The sequence below is a fragment of the Monodon monoceros genome, unplaced genomic scaffold (genome assembly GCF_005190385.1).
Source record: "Monodon monoceros isolate NGI ecotype Baffin Bay Population unplaced genomic scaffold, NGI_Narwhal_1 Super_Scaffold_22, whole genome shotgun sequence".
Classification (NCBI taxonomy): domain Eukaryota; kingdom Metazoa; phylum Chordata; class Mammalia; order Artiodactyla; family Monodontidae; genus Monodon; species Monodon monoceros.
This window is the reverse complement of record NW_021703779.1, coordinates 67,190,643-67,216,662: the sequence shown is the minus strand read 5'-3', so window position 1 is coordinate 67,216,662 and position 26,020 is coordinate 67,190,643. Positions and strand designations below refer to the sequence as shown.

Below are 26,020 nucleotides of genomic sequence, written 5' to 3'. Positions count from 1 at the left end.
AGAATTAGATTTGCTTCTTACATCTTAAGGTAGATAATATAAATAAATACAGATGTCCTTTCATTTGTGGTGACCCTGTTGAATTGTTGACTATTTTATTGCTTCCTCCTTGGAGCTTTATTGGGGATGACAAACAGAGCAGTGAGGGGCGTGTGTGTGTGTGTGTGTGTGTGTGTGTGTGTGTGTAAACAAATGAACAGTTTTTGTAAATATACAAATTTTATATATTGGAATGGTGAGTTGGAAACATTTTTTAAAGGCATGCTTTAAGATTTTTGAATCACTGTATGGGTACTCCTATCATAAGACTGAACCAAAGACATAATTATCTTTAGGTGTGGTATATATTTTTACATTTATTCAGCATTTTTCATCTGTAGAATTGAAAGTACCAATTAGTGCTTACATTTGGAGTGACATAGATTTTATTACCTTCATTTTATATTCAAAAGACTTGAAGTAGTTTTCTGCTATTTAAAAAACTTTTATCAAGATCGTATGTTCACTGCTGTCTTTAGAAATAGTACATCTATGGTGATATATGTCGTTATAAGAATTTACATCTGCATTTAACATATTTGAGTTTAAAAATGTTTTCACATTATCTCATTTGATCCTCACCAACTGCTTTAAAACACTGTATTTGAATTCCAGACATACCTGCATTTTTTTCTTACCTTACCCAGCTCTTGTTCTCTAGTTACTAGTAATAGCTTAAATTGTCTATTAGAACTGTAGAATGATTTTGAGTGCTGGTAGCATGGTATTGCATCTCTAAGTGTGGAAGCAATTTAAGCATGTGTGATTTATTAACTGTTATGTGGACACACAGCCATAGTTAGGAGGAACGGAATGCATCATGGGAAACCAAAAAGCATGTGCTGCTTGACTCCCGTGTGAATATAATGCTAACTGATAGGTATTATGGCAGGCAGCAGTCAATGTCTGTAAACTGGTATTCCTCACTACTGATTGGCTTGAGCCACGTGTACACTCTTGCTTTCTATAACATGTTTGTTTTACCTATTCATCTGGATTGATCACTGGCTTTTTTTTTCCACACTTGGGCTCTAGAAACATACTTTCAATGATTAAAATCCTTTTGGAGATATAGCATCAGTCCTAGGAAAACTGGTATCTCAGTACAAATAAGATGGTATTAAGGAAACGAAGAGAGCTGCTGTTAAAGAGTAAGAATTTGGATTGGGTGAATGTTTCTTATAAAATTTTGTCCAGAAAGCACCTTTATGACATTTGAATATTAGTTTAGTTTGTGTGTTTCTGTTGAAGTTCTACTGATGTTGGTTATTGACTGATTAATAATTTTTTTGTAGGGAGCAAAATAGTAATTTAAAGTCAACTTAGTGTTTGTGTCATATTTTAGAGATGCCTTTGTTTGACATTTCTCAAATAGGATTTTGTGGGTAGTAGAAAAGGCCATAAGATTTAGTCCAGGAGATAGTCATTACTCGTTGAACCACCCCGGGCAAGTTACTTAACCTCTCAGAGATTCAGTTTCCTCATTTATAAAATAAAAACCCCTACCTGTTTTGCAAGGTTGTTGTGTGGACCAAATGAGTTAAATATGAAAGAATGCAAATGAGTGCAAATGAGTTGGTTACTACATTTTACTACATTTTAAATATAGGACAGAAAGTTTGAATGGTTAGCATTAAAATCTGAAGAACTATGACCCCAGAATTTATGTTTTCTTTGGTAATTGGCTAATTATCACCACCCAATTTTCCTAATATTTTTTATAAGGTAAGGGACATATAAAATAATACCATTAAAAAAGCATTTAGGGCTTCCCTGGTGGCACAGTGGTTGAGAGTCCGCCTGACGATGCAGGGGACCCAGGTTCGTGCCCCGGTCTGGGAAGATCCCACATGCCGTGGAGCGGCTAGGCCCGTCAGCCATGGCCGCTGAGCCTGTGTGTCCGGAGCCTGTGCTCCGCAGCGGGAGAGGCCACAACAGTGAGAGGCCCGCGTACCACAAAAAGAAAAAAAAAAGAAAGAAAAAAAAAGCACTTAAAAAATGTCAGAATTGAGAGCCCAAAATGAGTGTCTTTGAAGTGCATCTGTGTTAAGCAAGGAATGATCACTAGGTGAAAAGATATTTAGTGTTATTTGCATTTTTATGTATTACAGAAAAGTAATTCAATATGATACTGGTATAGTATTAACTCATTTTTAAGAAGTGGGAGGTATGTTTTTCCCATGTCTTGTTGCAGGGATCCTCAACCCTTCTGACTGATCTCTTCTTATCCTAATCTTGTTTTCTATACATTATTGACAATTTATTTCTTGTATTTTAAATTACCTTGTTGAAGATGTTTTCTTATGCCTTTTAGTATCTACCATGGTGCTTTATAATTAGCTGGTTCTTAGTTATTACTTGTTCAATTTTCTTAACTTTTTTAGAAGTGTTTTCTTTTTTTTCTTTTTTTTATAAGTCATGGATGTTTGTAGCTTTTTTAAATTAATTAATTAATTAATTAATTAATTTTTTGGCTGTGTTGGGTCTTTGTTTCTGTGCGAGGGCTTTCTATAGTTGCGGCAAGCGGGGGCCACTCTTCATCACCGTACGCGGGCCTCTCAGTATCGTGGCCTCTCTTGTTGCGGAGCCCACGCTCCAGACGTGCAGGCTCAGTAGTTGTGGCTCCCGGGCCTACTTGCTCCGCGGCATGTGGGATCTTGCCAGACCAGGTCTGGAACCCATGTCCCCTGCATTGGCAGGCAGATTCTCAACCACTGTGCTACCAGGAAAGCCCTTAGAAGTGTTCTCATGATATATATTTTTTAGGCTTACTAATCTGCTAGCTAGTATGGAGTTCTTTTTATTGGACCTTTCTCTACTGAGAAACTTCTAGACTGTGGGTGGGTCCCTTGTTCTTGTCTTGATATCATCTGACCTCAGGGTTATCGTACTTTTAGTGCTTTCTTGAGGCAGTATTAACCAGAGAATACTTGAGCCCTAGGTGGATTGCTCTGCCTGTCTCATTCCTGAGGAAATCTTAAAACTAATAAAAATAAAAATAAATGCTATGAACAATGATTAATTTTTTCAAAAGAAAATGATAGGAAGTCTTAACACTTTGTGGCCCACCCTGTTAACCAGTGGTATTACTACAATGGAAAGGCCTGTTTTCTTTCCTTTGCTTCCCAGTTTTTCGTTTTTCCTCCTTCAAATTCAGCAAACATTAAAACTCAAATTTTAAATTATAAAGATAATATTGGATTATTGCAGACATTTATATTTTACTGAACAGTATCAAGCAGAATATAAACTATTAGTTTTTTATGTTTTCTTTCATCTTTTTTGTACAAGTATGGGCATTTTTTTCTTTCAAAATCAGATACTCTGGATAGAGTTTTTTATTTTTATTTTTTTAACTTAATGTTGTGTAGGAGCATCTTAAACATTGAGGAGATATATGTACTAGTCACTGTGCAAAGTGTGTTTACTGGATGGGGGTTCCTTTCTCTTTGCCTGGAATGCCTTCCCTTCCTTTTGTCTGCCTTGTTAACTTTCACTTAGAATTCAGGTGTGAAATTGGACAAGAACCCCTACCCCCAGGCTAAATTAGGTACTGTACTTTGCTTCATTAGCTCTCTGTACTAAACCTCTGGGCGCTTGTAGATTTGATTTGTTTCTAGCTACTAGTTTGTTTCCCCCACTGGGATTATGGATTTTTTTAGGGCAGCAGTTTAATCTTTCCATTATATCCCTATACTTCAAATGTCTGAATGAATGAATGCATGAGTGAATGATTTCGTTTTTGTTTTACAAATAATATGAGGTGGTTATCATTACTCCCTGTTTTGCAGTTGAGGAACCTCAGGATCAGAGAGACTGAATAACTTTGCAGGTCATATAAGTAGGATCCTGGGGATGCTGGAAAAATTCAAATCTAAGTCTTTTCTACAGTATCATACTGCCAGAAGGAGTAACAGCTAGTAAATTTTAGAGCCTGAGTAATCCAGGCTCTTAGACTTCAAAGTACTGTGCTTATCTCTACTATACTTATATTGATATATTTAAAGCCTTGCTGTATTTTTCAAAATCTGTTTTGTTTCCTGTCCCTAAATATCAAAAAGTCATGTGACTAACTTTATGGATGTTCATTTTCTATCCCCCCCAAAAAAACCCATTTCAAATCTCAGACAAAATGTTGCATTTTACTTCTTCAGCATATGGTCTGTTTCATTCTTCATTTTACCTGTGTAGTGATTTTAGTTATAAAACAAAACACACAATTCTATTTTCTTTGTTTTTTAGTTACTTGTCTGATCTTATTATTTCGAAAAGCCAAAGTAAGAATGCTATCATGGCTATCTGAAAATTAGTATTTCAAATGTAGCTCTTGGTGCAGGTCTGGCCCCCTGAGATTAGGTACCTTTTGTATGTTATTCAGTGCCCAGCTGGATTCCTTTTAACTAATTATGAGTAGTAGGATCATCTCAGTGAGCTCTCTGGTCTTCTCAGTTGTCATAATGATTCTCAAGTGTGGTGATTTCAGTTGTTAAATTTGCTCTTTAGGTCAGCCAGTGTTCCTATCAAGAAGGTTTATAATCTAGGCTTCATTTAATTTCTTTCAGTTTATCAAATTTATAGTTTTAATTTTTTCAGTCTTTGTGTTACTTTCATGATTTTTCAGCTGCCTTAGTGGGACAGTAATAGAAATAACAGTGGGCACAGAGACCCAGATTCTGGTCCATTCATTGTGACCATTGGACTGCACTCCTCTGGATCTGTTTTTCCTACTGTAAGATGTGGAATTAAGTTGATTATATATAAGGATCCTTCCAGTTCAAAGGTTCTATAATTTAACTCCTTGGAGCTATTTTACAGAATAATACAAAAGTTTGTATTATGCTCTTGAACTTTGTTTTTAGAGAGTGCCTTTCTTCTTCAGATCTCAAAGTGCTTGTTGTGTTACTTCTTGGCCATTATATTCCAGAAAGAAATTTGGCTAAATAACTGAAATTAGAATATTTTGAGTTTTAATCAAAAAGAGTGGCTTTTAATAAGCCACAAATTTCATAGAATATTTTAATACATACTTTCAATGTTACATTTTATGATATATTACATTATATTCACATGTAATTCTAATACAGAATTTTTTTTAAAACTTAGAAATGTAATTACTGAAGGTGGATAAGAGTTCTCATGCCTAAAAAGATCACCTTTAAGAAATTCCAACTTTGGGGACTTCCCTGGTGGTCCAGTGGCTAAGACTCTGAGCTCCCAATGCAAGGGGCCCGGTTTGATCCCCGGTCAGGGAAGTAGATCCCACATGCCCCAACTAAGAGTTCGAATGCCACAACTAAAGATCCCACATGCCACAACTAAGACCAGGCACAGCCAAATAAATAAATAAATACCTATTTTTAAAAAAGAATTTTTAAAAAGGAATTCCAGCTTTAGGCAAAGCAAATGGATTGAAGTAAATGTTTAATACCACTTATAAGTCCTGAAGTTTGATTTAGAAGAAACTATCATTGCAAGAACTGTGCTGATATAGTCTGGAAGCCTGTAAATATTGTTTAAAGGAAAAGAGCACATTCAAACTCAAAAGTATTGTTATTGCCATTGTGTTGATAGAATCTCTGTTTCTCTAGTGCTGTTTTACAATCAAATTTTTATTGATTTTAGAGGAATGGATTTTTGAATGGGACTGCCTAAAAATTGAGCAATTTTCTATTGCATAGGGTGAAAAGCAAACTTGTAAACTTTAATAGTTTATAATACAAATTTTCAAGGGGGAGAATGTGAGAGTAGATGAGCCTTGTTTTAGTTGCTTAATTAATGATTCTGTGTTTTTAAATGATTACTGAGGAATAGATAAAACATTTATATAACTAGATGAAAATCAAGCATCATTGTTTTTATAAAATGAAGTAGCCAGGGGGCCTAAGATTTCAGTTTAAGATATAATTCTGACAGGTTTCTTTAAGAGGGTAATACTAAAAATTCATATCAGAGAACTCCCATTTTCTGGATTATATGTTACTGTATATATATTGCAAGTTGGTGGGTAGATTTGTGTAACAAGTGAATAACTCTTGAGATGGTAATGAAATGAGGAAAAGAAAATTGATAAAAAAGAAAATGCCACTAAAGACAACAACTACCATTGTGTGTAAAGCCTTATAACATTTACTTGGTGAAAAGGTAATGACTGATATCAGAAGCCCAGTTTATACAAGACAGTGTTGGGGGAAAAAAGGCACAAACTATTATAGATGTTAATATGCAGTATGTTAAGGCTTTTTTCTTTGAGATATATGTTTTTAGGAGTACTAACTATATTTGCATGTAGGCCTATTTAGGAATGCCCTATTGTGGAGAGAATGAATTACAAACTAGGATTTTAGGACATCAGTGTCTCTAGGTAACAAAAAAAAAGTTTTGAGATTGAATCATCACATACTTTGACTTTAATATTACCTGTATATTTTAGTTCTATGTAGTTAATTGCTTGGAAAACAAAACTAGACATGTATGAAATAACTGAAAGAATTTGCTTGATCCTTTGTCCCAATCCAGAAGCTAAACCTTGTAGATGCAAATAATCAGGTTAAGTTGCCATTCTTCTTCTTCTTTTTTTTTATCTTAGTTCCCTGACCAGAGGTCGAACCCGTGCCCCCTGCAGTGGAAGCATGGAGTCTTAATCACTGTGCCAGGGAAGTCCCATAAGTTGCCATTCTTCCTGACCATCATGACAGTTGCCAGGCCCCAGTGATTTTGGTAGATTAAAATTTGTTTCTTCAGGGACTTACAAAAGATAATTGGCAGGAAATACTTTTAAAAAATCACAATAGAATCATTTATTCCCAGATTCCTAAATACATGTTGGATTGTAGTTCTTTGACCTGTGTTTCCTAAGAAAACAAAAAAGGCACCCTGATAGGAGAAAGATTTTTCCTCTGTGAGTTCATATGATATTACTTATAGGTAGACTTTGGTTTTTATTCATTCATTGATTCAGTGAACCAGTATTTATCAAGAACACACATAATCTCTTCTGGCGATCATTAGGGATGATTTACAAAATTATTCCTTTGAGTTATATTGTTTTTGACTTGGAAGTAATATATTGATATGTGTCCTATGTGATGGTAGGTATATATATGTATATATATATATATATATTTCTCTCTCTGTAGCACTTATAAAAATTGGCATTGTAACTGTAAGTAGATTTTAGGGCCTTTTGTCAAGATGAGAATGTAGATGTTCTATTTTATCTAAGGATTTTTAATGTTCTAGTTTACTCTTTACTGTTTTAATAATTAGGTATTTATGAAACACATCAGTAACTTTAACATTAGCTTAGATAAAAAATGAAAACCAGTTTCGTTGTTTTATTGTCTCATTCCTATCTACATTTGTTAATCATCTTCAGAAATTTACTTGTGTTTTAAAGACGAGTTAATGTTAAAATAAATAAATAAAGCACTTGGAGGAAAAAAATGAGTTAATGTTGCAATGAATTTTGAGTACATTGCTTGTTTAGAACATGGTATTTAAAATAATCATTAATTTGATACTCTTTTGAAAACCAATTAACTTTTTTCGGAGAAAGAGTTCTGCTTTAATTAAGCAAATGTGTCCTGTTAATCCTAAAGGGACTTAAGTGAGAGTTTGGTGCAAGTATTACCTTTTGTTTGCATTCTTATCATTTATATAGAATCTAGATTCTCTGATTCTTGATCACTGCTGATCAAGTACTAGTAGAGTTTACCCATCATCTTTGTACTTTGATTTTTAGGCATGATCCTTTTTGCTGTTTTGTAATGCTTATTGCATTAGATTAACAGCTAAGCAAATGATTTAATCAAGGCACGAAAAAGTAAGTTAAACTGCCATGTCATTTATGTGTTATCACTTGTTTAAATGATGCTTAATTATTGTAGCTGTTTCTTAAATTTGGTTGAAGTATTAAATATTTAAAATGTTATTTTCCTTGTGTGTTTTAAAATTGTACTTTTTTCCATGATGGAACAGTTTGGTAATGGACTAGATTAATGTTTTTAAACCAAATTTGTTTTCCTGTATTTTACTTATGCTTTTTAGGTGGCAGCCAATGCACACATTCCTCCAGACTACCTCCTTAAAATTTGTGAGCGGATTGGTCCCTTACTAGATAAGGAGATCCCTCAGAGTGTTCCTGGGGTACAGACATTACTAGGTGTTGGTCGGCAGTCTCTGTTACGGGATGCCAAAGGTAAGATTTTTACAGTTTTTAGAGGAAGGAGTCAAGAGTAGTGTATTTTTATGTTAATTAAATGTTCCCATGCTTTTCTAAATACTAATTTTCTTTTAGTTTTTCTTATCTTGCCAATCTTGTTTTTATTTTCCTAGTGTACAAGTAAATTTTTAGAGGCCTAAATGGAGCCCTTTTCTGTAAAACAGTGAATACTATAGAGGTAAAGACTATAAAATCTCTTTGTAATCCTGTGGAATAGAAATCTCAAAAGATCGCTGCTCTGATTAGTACAGTATAAATACATAAAATATTCTTTCATTACATTTTGATGTTCTTAATCTTTGAGTCTTGATATCATCCTAATCACATTGGGTATTTCATAACAGGTAAATGAAAATTATGATATATAACTATGTTTATAATTAAAAATATTAAAAAAAAATCAATCCATCAGTGTTCAGTAACAGTTTCTCTACTCCACTATTTTTCAGTCTTTTACAGATTTCTCCCAAAGTTTTACACGGAACCCCCATATGTAAATTATATAGATAGAATTTTCTGAACGTAAAAATGTGAAATTAGGCATTTAGGATGCCTTAGTGAATTAAATACTTCAGGTCTAGCAACCAGTTTATTTCTATGTTTTGTTTTTTTAGCATAATGTTTTAAAAATCTTAATTTACAAATATAAATAGTTACATAAATGATGTCAGTTTTTAAATATCTTAATTTAAGGAAATTCTTTAATTCAGTTAATTTGAAACCTTTCAAGAGAGTAGTAGAATATTTTTGTTTCAAAGTTGTATTATTAGGAATATTTTGTATTTGCTTGAAGTTTTTGACATAAACATTAAAGATAAAAAACACAGCTATTTTTACTCAATTATCATCTGATATGCAGTGTTACCTGTTATGGCACAGCTGGCAGGCGCTCCATAACATTAACATACACGAAGTATAAATGTTTCTGAATTTTACCTGGCATACTTGTGCTGTATTCATTTCCTTGCTTATACAGTTTTATATGAGCAGATGTGTATAAGCCTAAAGATCAAGAAGGGGACCAATGTAAACTTAAAACCTTATTAATCCATGACATATTTACATAAGATTCAAATATATGTATAATAAAAGCTTTGGTTCTATATCAGCATGGAAATAAAATATCCTGATGATAATATTAAGGCATTGGTGTTTACCTATCATAATATAGATTATAACACTTTTAAACATATGCATGTTATTTCTTATTGTGGTTTTAATAGTTAAAAATGTATTTCAATAAATAAAATTGAAAACAGATATTTGCCTCTAGGGTACAGTTAAAAAAAAACTGTTCTATGCCTTGACTAACTTTTGAATCTTTTTGTATAGACTGTAAGAGTACGCTATGGAATGGCTCTGCTTTTGCAGCTCTACATAGAGGCAGACCTCCAGAACTACCTGTAAATTATGTGAAACCTCCAAATGTGGGTGAGTAATGTCCATGTGAGTTATAAACATATTCTTAATTTGTTCCTTCCTGAACTCATTATACAGCCAAAAATACGTACCAGAATTAAATTTGAAGTATAAACAAACTGCTTACATTCTTGAAGAGTTTCATGGTTGGTCCAGATTTTTTAAAGCATTTTTTTTTTTTTTTTTTTTTTGCGGTATGGGGGCCTCTCACTGTTGTGGCCTCTTCCATTGCAGAGCCTGTGCTCCGGACGCACAGGCTCAGCAGCCATGGCTCACGGGCCCAGCAGCTCCACGGCATGTGGGATCTTCCCGGACTGGGGCACGAACCCGTGTCCCCTGCATTGGCAGGCGGACTCTCAACCACTGTGCCACCAGGGAAGCCCTAAAGCATTTTTATGTAAAGCAAATATAATCATGGTTTTGTAAAGGGTAACCTTTTTTTAAAATTCATTTTCTTTCTTTCCCTTCCCCTGGCCTCCTCTCCTCCTCCCCTTCCCCTCCTCCCCCTTCCCCTCCCTTCCTCCTCCCCCCCTCCTCTTCTTCCTTCTCTCTCTCCTTCCTTCCTTCCTCTCTTCTCCTTTTTTTTTCTTTCTTTCTTTCTCTCTTTCTTTCTTCCTTCCTTTCTTGCTTTTCTTTCTTTATTCCTTTCTCTCCTTCTCTCCTTCTCTCTCTCTTTCTCTCCTTCTCTCTTTCTCTCTCTCTCTCTCTTTCTTTCTTTCTCCCTTTCTCCCTTTCTCTTCTTTCTTTCTTTCTTTCTTTCTTTCTTTTTTTTCTTTCTTTCTTTCCTCTTAGCAGAAGCATTTCCTTTTTTATATATTTCAGGTGTTTTTTACCATATGGATGTCTATTTACATATTTCTGTGCTGAGCTCAAAGATTTTACAGGGAACTATGTAAAGATAGATTTCAGAAGGAAGCAAAAGTACATTCTGCTTATAGCTGCTTGCCAAACTTATAATGATGTAATAAATTTTATGTCTTTATTAAAAGGAAAAAATCACCCTTCCCACTTGTAGTTTACTGAAATTCACATGTCCCATTCATATTATTCCTGGGTCATCTCTGGCCAGACCATTATGAAGAAATAATAGTAGTGGTTCCTGAGGAGATCTAGCTAACAAATCCATTTATACTAAAGTTAATTCTTGCAAAGAATGTACAGAACCAAGCAGCAAGATGAGTAACTGCCACTCTTTTCCTATTTTCTCACTCTTCTGAAAAATTACATTATTTTATATAGTGCCTAGTGCCTAGAGAATATGCCTTAAATTCAAATTGAAAAATAAGATTACTTTTTTTAAGGAATACTATTTTATATAATTAGCTTATAGAACTTATTTACCCAAAGAGGTTAAATAAATTCAGACTAGAAATAATTTTTAAAAATATTTAGATGAAGTCATTGATAAAGATTCATAAGTGTTATTAAGATAAATTGGATTCTTTGGTATATATTGCTAACACTACTCTTCCATAGCCTGGATATTACTGGAAAAAGTAGACTACTGGGTTGGGTCTAGGTGGACATGGTGTTTTTAACTTTTTTTTTTTTTTTCATTTTCAGGGGCAGTTTGTTTATCATCCAGAATTTTCTGGTGTTCACTTTTCCCTTAAGCTTTATTCATAATTAATTTATTGAATTGAATTGAGATAGCTTTTATACATTTATTTATGTTCAAAAGATATAATAGTCTTAGTCGTACTATCAACATTGTTTATATGCTTTATACTTCCTTCAGTGGTCACATGTGAAGCACTGAAGAGCAGCCTGTAGAGTATTAGGTTTTCAATATTTCTTTATTCTTTCTTTCCTTCTCTTTCTCTTTTTTCTTTCTTTCTTTTTTTTTTTTTTTTTTTTTTTGTGATACGTGGGCCTCTCACTGTTGTGGCCTCTCCCGTTGTGGAGCATAGGCTCCGGACGTGCAGGCTCAGCGGCCATGGCTCACAGGCCTAGCTGCTCTGTGGCATGTGGGATCTTCCCGGACTGGGGCACAAACCCGTGTCACCTGCATCGGCAGGCGGACTCTCAATCACTGTGCCACCAGGGAAGCCCTCTTTCTCTTTTTTAAAAATATTTATTTATTTGGCTGCGCCTGGTCTTAGTTGTGGCACACGAGATCTTCATTGCCGCTTGTGGGATCTTTAGTTGTGGCATGTGGGATCTAGTTCCCTGACTAGGGATCGAACCCAGGCCCCCTGCATTGGGAGCATGGAGTCTTGACCACTGGACCACCAGCGAAGTCCCTCTTTCCTTCTCTTTTAAAAAATTCTTTCTACTGTGCATATACATTCAAACTTCTGTTGGTTTTGTACAGTAAATGCTTTACATTCTGACAATCATTTTGTTATTCATAATGGTAATTGCTTAGGAATTTTAGTGTCCCTGTCACTGATGCTTTCACATTCTTAAATCTGCCATGTTATTTGGGGATGAGCTATTGAAATAGAGATAACTCAATGATGATGTGTTTTCATGTAGTATATAGTAGTCAAGATACTTAAGTTCAACATATTTAGAATTCAGAACCTGATAAAAACTCAGAGGAGTTGACTACGAAAGTAAACAAGATAAGTAGAAAATCTTTTAAAATTTGTTATTTGAGACAGTTTTCTCATTATGGGGTACAGCTTTCCATAGCTACTTTAAAATCAGTTTTATAGTTTCCCTGTATAAATAAAACTTAATCATGAAGGTAAGTCTTGAAGGTTTTATCACAGAATCTTAGCACTAGAAAGAACTTTTAGCAACACTATTTCTTGATAAAAGGGTTCCTTGGTCAATTAAATGTGGGAAACACTGAGTTTAAAAAAATACAGAAAGAAATGAATGCATGTAGGACTGCTCAGATCCTTTCATATGCTGAAATGCATTGTGAATCACCTTAAGGGGAGCATTATCTAAGTAATTTGGCAGTGGAAATCCTTTTCCCAGAACACCTGTAACATTCTGAAAGTTTCCTGGGAGCAGATTTAGGAAACTGGGTTGCAAACCCCTGTTTAGAGCAGAAAAATCCAAAGCCCAGAGAAGTATGTGACTGGCATACGTTACACTGCTTGCCTTCCAGTCTGTTTCTAAACCATTTAATGGGGAATTCCCTGGTGGTCCAGTGGTTAGGACTCCACATTCTCACTGCCGAGAGCCCAGGTTCAATCCCTGGTTGGGGAACTAAAATCCCACAAGCTGTGTGGGGCGGCCAAAGGAAAAAAAAAAAACATTTCATGGTCAGATGTTACCAATACTTCCTTTTATAACAGATCTACACTTAGAACTCAAAAGATAAAGGATTAGCCACATCATTTTTTATTTTTTAAGTCATATATTATGGTGTATGTATGATTTACATAAAAAGGTTCTCCCCCCATTTCTTTTGGCTGTGCCACATGACTTGTGGGATCTTAGTTCCCCCAACAGGGATCGAACCTGTCCTGGCAGTGAAAGCCCTGAGTCCTAACCACTGGACCGCCAGGAAATTCCCAAGTTCTGCCTTTTTAAGTGTGCAGTTCAATGAGTTTTGACAAATGAATACATTTATATAACCACCACCAACACAATAAAATATGGAGCATTTTTATCACCCCTTAAATTTCTTTCATGCCTCATTGCAGTCAATGCCCTATTCCTCAATCCCTGGAAACCACTAATCTATCACTGTACTTTTGCCTTATTTAGAATGTCATCTAAATGAAATTATATAGTATGTAGCCTTTTGTGTCTGTTTGATTTCACTTAGACCTAATTCTTTTTTGATTCATGCGTATCATTTCACCAAGTTGTATTCTGTTGTATAGGTACACTGGATTCTGTATGTCCATTCATCTACTGATGGACATTTGGGTTGTTCCAGAGTTTGGCTATTATAAATAAAGGCCTATAAATATTCTTGTACAGGTTGTTGCATGAACATCTGTTTTCCTTTCTCTGGGTAAATAGCTACGTAGTGGATTGTTGGATCATATGGTAAGTGCAGGTTTAACTTTAAGACACTATCAAATTATCTCAAAAGTAGCTATCCCATTTTGTATTCCTACTAGCAATGTGTAATTTTAGAATTAGCATCTCAATTTCTATAAAAAGAAGCAACTGAGATTTTGTTTGGGATTACATTGAATCTGTAGATCAATTTGGGGAAAATTAATATCTTAACATTGAGCCTTTCATTCCAGGAACATAGTATAATTCTCCATTTATTTAGGTCTTTTTACATTTCTCACAGCAATGTTTTGTGAGATATTTCGCTAAGGGTTTCTGATGCTATTTTAAATTGTATATTTTAAAATTTCAGTTTCCAGTTGTTGTTAGTAAACACAGTTTTTTTTTTTTGTATATTGCTAATCAAAAATTCACTAACTAGATCTAATAGCCTTTTTTGCTTTTTTGAGATTCTTTGGGATTCTCTACATGGATGATCATGTTGTCCACAAATAAAGACAGGTTCACTTTATCCTTTGTAATCTTTTATGCCTTATAGTGCTTTTTTTTTTTTTTTTTTTTTGCCTTGAACTGCTTGTACCTCAAGTACAATGGTGAATTGAAATGGTAAGACTGGATGTTCTTGCCTTATTCCTGATCTTAGAGGGAAAGCAGGCAAACTTTCACCATTAAGTATGATTGTAGATGCTCTTTATCAGGTTGAGGATGTTCCCTTCTATTCCTACTTCCTTTTTTTAAAAAAAAACTTACTTTATTTTTGGTTGTGTCGGGTCTTATTTGTGGCACACGGGATCTTTCATTGCATTGCGCGGGCTCTCTCTAGTTGTGGTGCATGGGCGCACAGGCTCCAAAGCATGTGGGCTCTGTAATTGTGGTGCGTGGGCTCAGTAGTTGCAGCACATGGGCTTAGTTGCCCTGCAGCATGTGGGATCTTAGTTCCCCGACCAGGGATCGAACTTGCATCCCCTGCATTGGAAGGTGGATTCTTAACCACTGGACCACCAGGGAAGTCCCTATTCCTACTTTCTGTAGAATTTTTATCGTAAAGAGATATGTCCCACGTTTAAAATTTTATTCAGTATAGTTGGAATTGTACCAGTTATTTCTTGGCACTCACTTTAACTGGTATTTTATATAGTATAGTGCTACCCAATAAAACTTTCAGTGATAATGGAAATGTTCTATCCTGTGATATCCAAAACAGTATCCACTAGTCACATGTGGCTATTGTATCTGAGGTCTAAGTTTTTAATTTTATGGAACTTTAAGTAATTTGACATTCAGTAACCGCATATAGCCAATGGACAGTGCAGATCTAGACCAGTGTGGGAATCCGTAAGCAGCCCTCTGGATAGGTGCATAATTTGGTAATAATATATTGCCTAATGATTCACTTTATATACTTAACCTGGAATGTTTCCAATTTTTGTACTTAGAAACTGCCTTTAGCTTTTCCTATTATGATTTTAGTAACTCACTTTAAAGATCATATTGTGCCACTTCTTTCCAATTAAAGTTTTACAATTGTCTTTGGCCAAAACCAATAAAATTCTGACCTTATCTGTACTCTCTACTATTGGATTATTTACTCAAATGTTCCCATCTTTTGTGCAGTTAATCAGCAATGTTATTTAGTAATTTAATGAAGTGGAGGAGAGGGAGCATGGGAATGGAACTTGGGAGTTAATTCCCAGATTACATTCTCCAGATTAACAGCTGTAATACTTTAAATATATGTGTACTTAAATTTACCAGGAAAAATAAATAAATAAATTTACCAGGAATGAATTTCCAAATTCCTATAGGGCAAGACCAACAATGCCTATATTTACATTATTACAGGTCTAAGCTCCAGTCATGCCACCTCATTAGCTGTATGCTTGACTAATCAAGTTGGTTTTGCATTGTGTCAAATTAAATCAGAGGAAAAAATTGAACTAAATTCAAAACAGTACTTTTCATATTAAGTCCCTGTCTTATTCTTTTTTTTAACTTTTTAAAATTGAAGTATAGTTAATTTTCAATGTTGTGTTAGTTTCAGGTGTACAGCACAGTGATTCAGTAACATATATGTATATCTATCCTTTTTCAGATTCTTTTCCATTATAGGTTATTACAAGATATTGAATATAGTTCCCTGTGCTATACAGTAGGTCTTTGTTGTTTTTCTGTTTTATAAATAGTAGTGTGTATATGTTAATCCCAAACTCCTGATTTTTCTTCCCTCCCCCACCACCATTCCCTTTGGTAACCATAAGTTTTCTATGCCTGTGAGTCTTTTTCTTTCAAAACAGTATTAATACCTAATGCCACTGAAAGAAATCCTGGGGCATATGTAATTAATATTTGTAGTATTGTTTGAGATCTTGCACTGTAATCACTATGTATTGTTATTTATTCATCCCTTTAAAAATTAGTAGTTGTTTTGGAAACTTTGTAGTGGTCATATTAAAACTTGAAAATATAATTTCATACAAGTACAACTCTGCTTTGAGAGTTTGTCAGTACAGAAATAATTTTGAAAATCTGTTTCATGTCTGTTTGAAATGAATATTTGGAAGAACTAGTATTATAGTTATTACCCATCATGGTAAGAGTTTCAGAAATTGTCCTAATTATCACATTCTAAACAATTTTCATAAAATTATCCATAGAAATGGCAGCAAGATGCCTTGTTCATTTTAGTTTGAGACTTAACATTATACCCAAGGAACAAATGTACATGCTTGTATTTCTAAACTGAGTCAAGGGCATGATGCTGTAAGACTCTAAACCTTTTTTTACCTCTTTTATCTTTAGTACAATTGACATATAGCAATGTCCTGTAATTTACATAGTAGGCCTGTAATTTACAACTTATACAACTCAGGAGGCTTGTATTAACTCTGTAGCCAAATTCATATTTATCTGTTGCCATAAGCTTCCATTTAACATTGATTGGCTCTTGACTTATTGGCCATTGTATGGTTATATGTCAACTTAAAGCCAGAATTCACTTGGAGGTGGGAAATCTACCTCTTGTTAATATGTAAATGTAAATTGAAAGAAAGTAAGGTAAACTTTATTTGGTTGAGGTTGGCTGGGTTTCTGCCAGGAATATTTGTCATTCTCCCTCTGATTTTATGTAGTTCTCGTCTCTTGCCCGTGCATCACACTTTGGCCAAGCCTTGCTTTTTGTTGCCTGCTTCCCTCCACTTCACCTTCCTCCTTTTTGTACTTGATAATTATGCATGAAGCAAGTTGCTTCTAAAGTTATTACTTTCTTGTATCTGGAGAGGAGCAAGGGATTCTTGTCACACCTGCAAGTAATTAGAACTGGAATATAAACTCAGAGTCTTTTGTAAGTGCTACATTGTGAGTGCTCACTAAATATTAAATGAATGGAAGTGCTATGATTGCTGCCACATGGAAATGGAAGCATCCCTTTTAAAGGCATTTTTACGGTTTTATATAGCTTGTATGAGTTTCTAGCCCCTTGTATCCATTTCTGGGATCAATATTATATTAATATTAGGATAATAATTTTAGTTCCTTTATTTGAAAGAAAGTAGATTTTGTTGTGTCTTAGTATGATCATGTAAAATATAATGAAAAAATAATTTCTGTTTAATCCTATTAAGAACACTTTTTTCCTTTCCTCATTATTCTTTGTCATTTCTTTAGCTTTTTCTTTCAACATACACCAGAGTATTCTAAAAGGATCTTTTAGTATTTGTTCTATACATTTTACCCAGTACCTTATAGAAATAGAACTTTATAGTTCACAAAGGGAAGCTGTAAAACAGTTTAGATTTGTTTATTTGGAGGAAAAGGCAGTCTAAAATTAAAATGTCTGTGTATGATAACCAAATCAAATTAAATGGTTTAGAAGAAGATAGTAAAATAAAGATTTAGGATATTTATTCCCAAATTATATTAAGTGAACTTTGCAGAAAGCCTGAATGGAATTAGAAATATTGTTTCTTTGCCATATCTTATATGATATTATCCTAGCAATAAGACATCCAATGACCATGAATACCAATAGCCTGTAGGAATTACTAGGTTTACTTAAATTGTACTGTGGATGGGTGTTAAGGGTGGGAATGGCATCAGCCTTAAAGACTGTGAAGCTGTTACTCTGTGTGGTTAAGGTTTCAGAGATATAATTTGATTCATAGTAGCATCAAATCCATGAAAGAAATAATTCTGTTGTGCTTCTACTACAGTTTTCAGGTTTTATTAAAATTCATTTTTGCCCTTTTTTCTGGCTTCTTTTAAGACTTTATATTAATTTGTTGTTAGAGCTATTTTGGGAAATCCCAAACCAACTTTCACACAGAAAACACTAGTCATTTTAAATCTGGAGTTAACACTGAATTTCATGAGTCAATTTCCAACGTTCTTGACAGAGTATTTTCTTGGTCTGTTATTGTCCTCTCTACCTATAGGAGCTGATTGATATGTTCAACTGCATTTTAACCAATCATAAGGTCGTATATATGCTATTATTTTATTTTTTAATAAAAATTAAAAAATAAAACTACAAATGTTAATCAATTGACTTTTTTGTAAAAGAGAAAAGACTAATCCAAGAATATTTTAGCCCTCTTTAAATACAGCTTGTTTCCTGAAAAACTGTTTTTGAAGATGATGTTGATAGTGATGGGTGTGGTGTGAGAAGTCTGATCTGTGAACAATAATCCTTTCTGCCTTGTGTGTATAAAGCCTTAAGTCTTTTATTTGGTTAGCAATTATCGGTTGAGCCTGGTACTGTTTTGATTGTCTTAAGCTTTTGCTGAAAGCACCCCTCTCCCTCCTTCATCCTCTACCCTACCCCCACATTTGAGGTTTGTCTTTGAGGTAGGTATATAACTACTATTTCTTAGAAGGTCACAACTTTGCTTTATTGTTATGAAGTTGTTTTAGTGGATTTTAAAACATTTCTTGATGCTATAGGCATCATATTAGAACATGCTTTTGGTAATAATGTCCTTTGTCCTTCATTCCTCTCATAGGGCTGGCCTAGCAAAGGGGTTGAGATTATTCTTTAAAATAGCTAGACCTGCTATTTCCAAAGCATTACTGGTAAAGAGGCACCTTTAAACTCTCTGGGTTGTTTATGGCTTCTATGGAAGTTAGCTTGACCTATTTTTAAAACAATTAATTCAGTTTATCTTTCAATGCCAGTTGCAGAAGAATTGGAAATATTCTACTTTTTATATAATCTGTATTAAAGTTTAAAAATTAAAAGTTAGCAAATTACACAAGGATTTCATGAATACTTTGTATAGCGTGTTATTAGATTGTAGGTGACAGATAAAACTGCTCAAGAGTTATGTGACTCATTTGTGTTAAAAATCGAATAATATCACCCACTTGCACACATCTGGTTTTTATCTGGAGCTTGATGCCAAGTTGATGATATACTCTTTTTTTGTTGTTAAATATGGAACGCTTCACGAATTTGTGTGTCATCCTTGTGCAGGGGCCATGCTAATCTTCTCTGTATCCTTCCAATTTTAGTATATGTGCTGCTGAAGCAAGCACGGTGATATACTCTTTTTCCCAGCAGATATGGTAGTTTCCTGGCTTTGGCAGGCAAAGATATGGTAGATGTCATTATCTCTTAGCATCATTGATCAGATATTTCCTGTGATATAAGCCGTAGAATTCAGTGAGTTATTCATCCTTATTGGCAGTGAAATTTTCTTGTGGTTAGTGATTTTCTGGTTTAGGTTCAAGTGTTTTTAATTAATTAATTTATTTATTTATTTTTGGCTGTGTTGGCTGTTCGTTGCCGAGCACGGGCTTTCTCTAGTTGTGGCAAGCAGGGGCTACTCTTTGTTGCGGTACACGGGCTTCTCGTTTCAGTGGCTTCTCTTGTAGTGGGGCACGGGGTCTAGGCGCGTGGGCTTCAGTAGTTGTGGTTCACGGGCTTAGTTGCTCCAGAGCATGTGGGATTTTCCTGGACCAGGGCTCAAACCCGTGTCCCCTGCATTGGCAGGCTGACTCTTAACCACTGCACCACCAGGGAAGTCCAGTTCAAGTGTTTTTTGTTTTTGTTTTTGTTTGTTTTGTAGCAAGGAGGGCTTTTATCAGTACTAAACTGCTGAATGTGTAGGGTAATTCAAAATAACTTACCTTGTGCAAGTCTCATCAAACAAAGACCACCAGGAACAAGCCTGTAGTTTGAAAAAATCAAATTTACTTACTCTTAGTGAGGGAGTATACTGCTGAGGCACCGTGGAAGGCCTCTGGGCAAGAGGGAGGAGGGAAGTGTCTTTAGTAAATTTTGGCTTACCACTGAAGAATTTTGAGGAGTGTCTGAAGGAAGCCAGGATTAGTTCTGGATTGGTGGCTGATTCTGAGGTAAATTGAGAGAAGTGGGTATTAACTACGGGTTGGGTGCGGTCATGAAGCTGGGCGGTTTAGGACTTGGGTATCTCACTCCAGTAATAAATGAAAATACCAAAGTGAGGATGGGGGCATCATTGGTAAGAAAGCTGTAATCACCCAAAGAAGGGGTCGCTATGATATTTTACAATTGCTGCATGACCTTGGGAAAAACAGTGTTTCCTGTTAACTTTTCAGCTGGCTTTATCTGTGTCTGTCCTCCCAGCCTGATTAATTGCAGGGCTGCTTTTTTCTTTTTCAGTCCTAACTGACATTTACTCTTTCAGTCCCAGATAGGTTTTGATTCTTTCAACATGTGTTCTTATAAATCTTTTAAAAACACATGGTCAAGCTACAACAATTTGTTATTGTCTTTAAGGGCTTTTCTGGATGTTCTAAGTCTGTTGAATTGAAAATCTTTTGTTTTGGTCTACAGACATTTTCTTACACCAGTTCAAAATTCCATGCCAGTGTACAATAATTTTAAAACAAACAGATTTTTCTCCACTGTAAATAATGAGTGGAGTAGAAGAGTGGTCTAACAACTCTGATGTGGCCATCTCAAACCAACACTTCGGTTCTTGGTGAACTTTCCAGTAAAACCCAATTTAGTAGATACCAGAGTCCCTGCCGATTTTGTTCACTGTCTTTTGCAGGTAGAGGGAAGATTGAGGAATATAATGTAGAATTTTTGATGTTATAGTTATTTCCTATTTCAGGCTCATTATATATTTTCTACAATGTCATTAAATAGACAGCACTTAAAAGTAAGAAGACTGTTGAACTAGAATCAAGAGACCTGGATTGAACCAAGGGTCTGCTATGTATTGATGTTAGGCAAGACAGTTTCTTTGGGCTTTAATTTCCTCATTTACAAATTGAAGAAAATGCTTGCCTTCAGATCTCACAGGATTACTGTGAACTCAAATGAGATGTCTTTGGAATTACTTTATAAGCTTTAAAATGTTATGCAAATGTAACTTGTAATTATGATATTGGATCACATGCTGATAATAATGTTGATAGTGATAATAATGACTCATAGGTTAAACATCTGGTATTTGAGTTATCATCACAAAAAGATTACCTAGCTCACATGCAACTGTAGTGGGGTGCTTTTTTAGTATCTAAACTTAAGTTTCAGGACCTGTTCTTTGTCTCCAAATCCAGTGCCCTTTCCACAAAAGTCTCAGCAAAGTAAGTAATATATATTTCCTAGTTGCCATATTAGAACCCCTTGTAAGAACCTAGAGTTTGTGGTGAGAGATGAAACTGGAAAGGGAGGTTGGGGCCCAATTATTCTGAACTGTCCGTGCCAGGAGTCAGCAAAATTTTTGGATAAAGGGCCAGATAGTCAATTTTTTTTTGGCCTTCTGGATCATTTGGTCTCTGTTGCAATTACTCAACTCTGTGGTAGTGTAAAAACAGCTCTAGATAATATGTAAATGAATGAGAATGGTTGTTTTCTAATAAAATTGTATTTGTATAAATAGCTGGTGAGCTGCATTTGGCCTATGGACCCAAGTTTGCCAACCTCTGTTCTACACTAAGGAATTTAGATTTTATACTATAGGTACTGAAGAACCATTGGGTACTTTTGAATGGGAAAAGTATATGATTGGATTTTTATTTTGAAAAGACAGCTCAGGTGGCAGAATATAGGATAAATTGGAGAGGAGAGAGAATGGAGGAGGCAGGCAGGGAAATCAGAGGGAAGGCTCTTACTGTAGGTATAGACAGGAGATGATGAGTGTGGGGGTAGTAGCAACAGAAATGGACATAACTGGATTGATTCAAGCAAAATTTTGGAGGTGAGATGAATAATACAGTTTGGTTGGATGTGGGGCATAAAAGAGGAAGAGTAAAACTATTAGTAACAAAATTGAGGAGAGGGAGAATATAGAAAACTTGTGATGGAAGGATAATGAATGTGATCTGGGAACTCTTCATCTGTGGTACATCTAGGTAGAGGGGAAGGATGTCCATTAGGTAGTTGAAAATGTGGTCCAGGAGCTCAGGTGAAAGATGTAAGTTAGAGATAAAGATTTGGCAGTAATTAGTATATGGGTAGGTAAGATTGCAGGGACAGCATGAAAACAGAGAAGAAATCCCAGGATAGAATTTGAGTGAACTGTTAGCATTTCATCAAGGGTGAGTCAGGGTAGAAAAAACAATATAAGAAACTAAGAAGGCAAGATTTAGAGAGGTAGTAATGGTATCTTGAAATGAGAATCAGAAATGATATCTTGTAAGTCATAAGAAGAAAATTGCAGATTTGATCAATATTCCCTATCAAACTTACTATGGAATTTATATTCTCAATGGTTTTGGAAGGTTGAATACTAGAAATAATTTTTATTCAATTCAGCAAATACTTGAACAGCAAATATATGCAAAACATTTTCTAATGTTCAGGGCAGTCCTTGCTGTCAAGAATTTTACTCTTTGGGGAGGTTTAGACAGATGCTGGACTATGATTATTGTACAAGGCATTGTCTCAGTCCTTTTGGGCTGATATAACAAAATAGTATAGATGAGGTGGCTTATGAACAAGATATATTTCTCACTGTTTTGGAGTTTGAGAAGTCGAAGATTAGGTACCAGCAGATTTGGTGTCAGGTTAGAATTGGCTTTCTGGTTCATAGATACCTCACATGGAGGAAGGGGCAAGGGAACTTTCTCAGGCCTCTTATATAAGGTCACTAATTTACTTCCCCAAAGGTACCACATCCTAATACCATCACATTGGATATTAGGTTTTCAATATATGAATTTGGGGGAGGAGGCACAAATGTTCTGTCTAAGGCAGACATAGACTAAGTGATTTAAGGGAAATACAGTAATGGGCATTAAGGAAGGAAGGAGAGATGAAACTGATTAAGCGAAACACGGAAAGATTTTAAGGAATAAGTGACCTTTGAGATGAACTTTGAAGGATTAATTATAACTTGAAGGGTGGAACATTACAGATGAGAGGATATCTGCATAGGACAGAAAAGAAGGCTTCTATGATTTTAAGTGGAAAATTTATGCCCTGGAGGAGTATGAATTATGGTTGGATATTTTGGGAAAGGTGGGACCAGATTAATTAAGCAAATACTTGAGGGTCTTTTGCTTCCAAGGTACTAGAAGTACATTAATCAGTACATGATTAATGTATCATGTACTGACTGAACTAGGTCAGTACATGATACATTAATCTCTATCCTTAAAGTGCTTGTAATCTTAGATCAGAGATATGCACAGATAACTAATACAAGGACCACGATAAGAAGTGAAACAGGAGGGTTTAGTTTTGGCTGAAGTGATTGAGAAAGATTTCATGAAAAAGAATGGTTTTAGGCTATGCCTCCAAGGATAAGAAGGATATTGACAAGCTGAAATGGCAGAGGTTAGGCATAAGGCTAAGGGAATAGCATAAGCAAAGGTGCTGGTTTGGTAAACTGGGAGAAGTTTAGGTTTGAAGTTTAGGTGGGAGTTCATTATTTTTTATCAATGGATGTCTAGTTGCTCCAGCACCATTCGTTTAAAATGATATCCTTCCTCCATTGAATTTGATTTGTACTTTTTTCAAACATCAGTTACTATTTGTGTGGATCTGCTTGGTCCTCTATTCTGTTCTATTGATATATGTGTTTATCTCTTTACCAGGACCGCATTGTTTTGATTATTGTAGTTACATAGTAAGGCTTAACGTTGGAAAGAGTAGTCCCTCTCACTTTATTATTTTTCGAGATTGTTTTCAACATTCTAGGGCCAGTGCCATTCCATATAAATTTTAGGACAGGGTTATTAATGTCTGTAAAAGCCTTTTGAAAGGAATTGCATTAAGCCTATAAATCAATTTTGGAGAATTGACATGTTTACTATGTCAAGACTTCAATCCATGGACATGGTATGTCTCTATTTATTGAGGTCTCCTTTGATTTCTTTCATCAGCATTTTATAATTACAGCACACAGATATTGTACATGTTTTGTTAAGTATATATCCAAGTATTTAATTTTTGGAGTGATTGTAAATGTGTGTGGTTTTTTTACACTTTAGTTTTTATCGAGGTATAGTCGATTTACAATATTACGTAAGTTTCAGGTGTAGAACATAGTGATTCACAACGTTTAAAGATTATGCTCCATCTGTGGTTATTATAAAATAGAGGCTATATTCCCTGTGCTGCACAATATATTCTTTTTTTTTTTTTTTTGACGTACGCGGGCCTCTCACTGTTGTGGCCTCTCCTGTTGCGGAGCACAGGCTCTGGACGCGCAGGCTCAGCAGCCATGGCTCACGGGCCCAGCCGCTCCGTGTCATGTGGGATCTTCCCGGACTGGGGCACGAACCCGTATCCCCTGCATCGGCAGGCGGACTCTAAACCACTGCGCCACCAGGGAAACCCTGCACAATATATTCTTGTAGCTTATTTATTTTATACAAAGTAGTTTGTACCTCTTAATCCCCTACCCCTATTGATGATATTGTGTTTTTAATTTTGGTTTCTGCATATTCATTATTAGTGTATAGAAATGCATTTGATTTGTGTGTGTTGATCTTATTTCCTGTGACCTTGCTCAGCCCACCTATTATTTCTAGGAGTTTTCAATCTCTTTTAAAACATATTCTATCTTCCTTTTTTATACTATAGTTTTGGGATTATATGATTTGGCAGATGTAATTATGATATGGGTTGGTTTGGGCTAGAAGATTTGGAACACAGTTTGCCTATTGGTGCAAATGATAATTTAAAAAAATTTTTCTCTCATTTTCAGAAAAACTGTTATACAATATTTTTTAAGAGATCAGCCTCTGAAGTCATATTGCCTAGATTTGAATCCTGGCTCTGTCACTTACTAGCTTGGGATCTTGGAGAAATTATTTAACCCCTTTATGCCTCAGTTTCCATGTCTTTAAAAAGGGGATGTTAATACTCACTTTGTAGGGTTAACTAAGTTAAACATATAAAGTGCTTAGCGTAGTGCCTGGCACATAAAAAGTATTAAATAAATATTAAGTTTTATTATATAACAAGGGATTTTTTAGTCTACTGTGGTTGGCAATGTATGGATAATATAATATTTTTGTATGTATTTTATTATTTTCTTTAGCATAGAGACTACTATCATTAGAGTAACCGATCTAATACCAAATGTTTCCCTCTTGCCTCCACCCTACCCATTTTGGAATGTGAGAACATTGAAATTTTAGAGAGGAAAGGAAAGGGAAGAAGAATAGGAACTAAGCTTCACAGAAACTAAACCTTACTGTGCTAGATGTTCTACAAAATTCATGTCACTTAGGTGGTATTATGCCTGTTTTATAGATTTTATAGATAAGGAAGAAGCTAGGCCTCTTGTTCTTTTCTCAATACTATGTTGCCTTTTTACTCCATTATTCTGCCAAAATAGGGGGAATTGGTAGAACCCATTCTGCCAACACCTGTTGAGCTACTTGCCTGGCTCTTTGATTTTCCCACAGGATTACTATTGTATATATCCTTTGCCCTGCTCTCCTTGTGTGTCAAACACATGTCCTCATTTATATTGAATAGTGACTTGGTACCCAGAAAAACAAGGGGTGAGTTCACTGCTTTGACCCATCAGTATCCTTTATTTGGTGGGGGGTAAACATTGCTGATATGTTTAAACATAAAGCACTAACTGAGAGGTAGCTGTGGTATAAGAAAAAAGAACATTGGACATAAGTTCAAGTACCCTCATTCTCTGTTAATTATCACCTGTATGACTTCGGAAAATTTGCTTCACCAACCTGGATCATAGTTTATTTATATGTAAAATGAGTGATTAGAGTAAAAATTAATCTTTAAAGTCCCTTCAAGCTCTAGCACAATTCTATAACATACACTAGTTCAAAGAGAGAAAGGTAAATCATGGTTGTGTGTAGATTACTTTCTAGGGCCTCAGAAATGCTGATTAGCCTCTCAGAATCTTCACTAGTGTTGGCTTGCATTTTTCCTTTCTATTTATTTATTTTTGACAAAAACATATTGTATACATTTAAGTTGTACAACTTGGTGTTTTG

At 35.1% G+C, this 26,020-nt stretch overlaps 1 protein-coding gene and 1 non-coding gene across 5 annotated transcripts in view; one reads left to right on the top strand and one right to left on the bottom strand.

Annotated features, from left to right (window-relative positions):
• Positions 1 to 26,020, top strand: part of BRWD3 (bromodomain and WD repeat domain containing 3) — a 127,673-nt gene that overhangs the window by 9,729 nt on the left and 91,924 nt on the right. For all 4 annotated transcript variants that reach the window (XM_029240647.1, XM_029240650.1, XM_029240649.1 and 1 more), the window contains exons 5-6: positions 8,086 to 8,236; positions 9,593 to 9,691. In XM_029240647.1, the coding sequence (XP_029096480.1) occupies positions 8,086 to 8,236; positions 9,593 to 9,691 (250 nt within the window). The remainder of the gene's footprint in view (positions 1 to 8,085; positions 8,237 to 9,592; positions 9,692 to 26,020) is intronic.
• On the bottom strand, positions 19,032 to 19,138 carry LOC114906682. Its single transcript, XR_003796498.1, has one exon. It is a non-coding gene; the product is annotated as a U6 spliceosomal RNA (small nuclear RNA).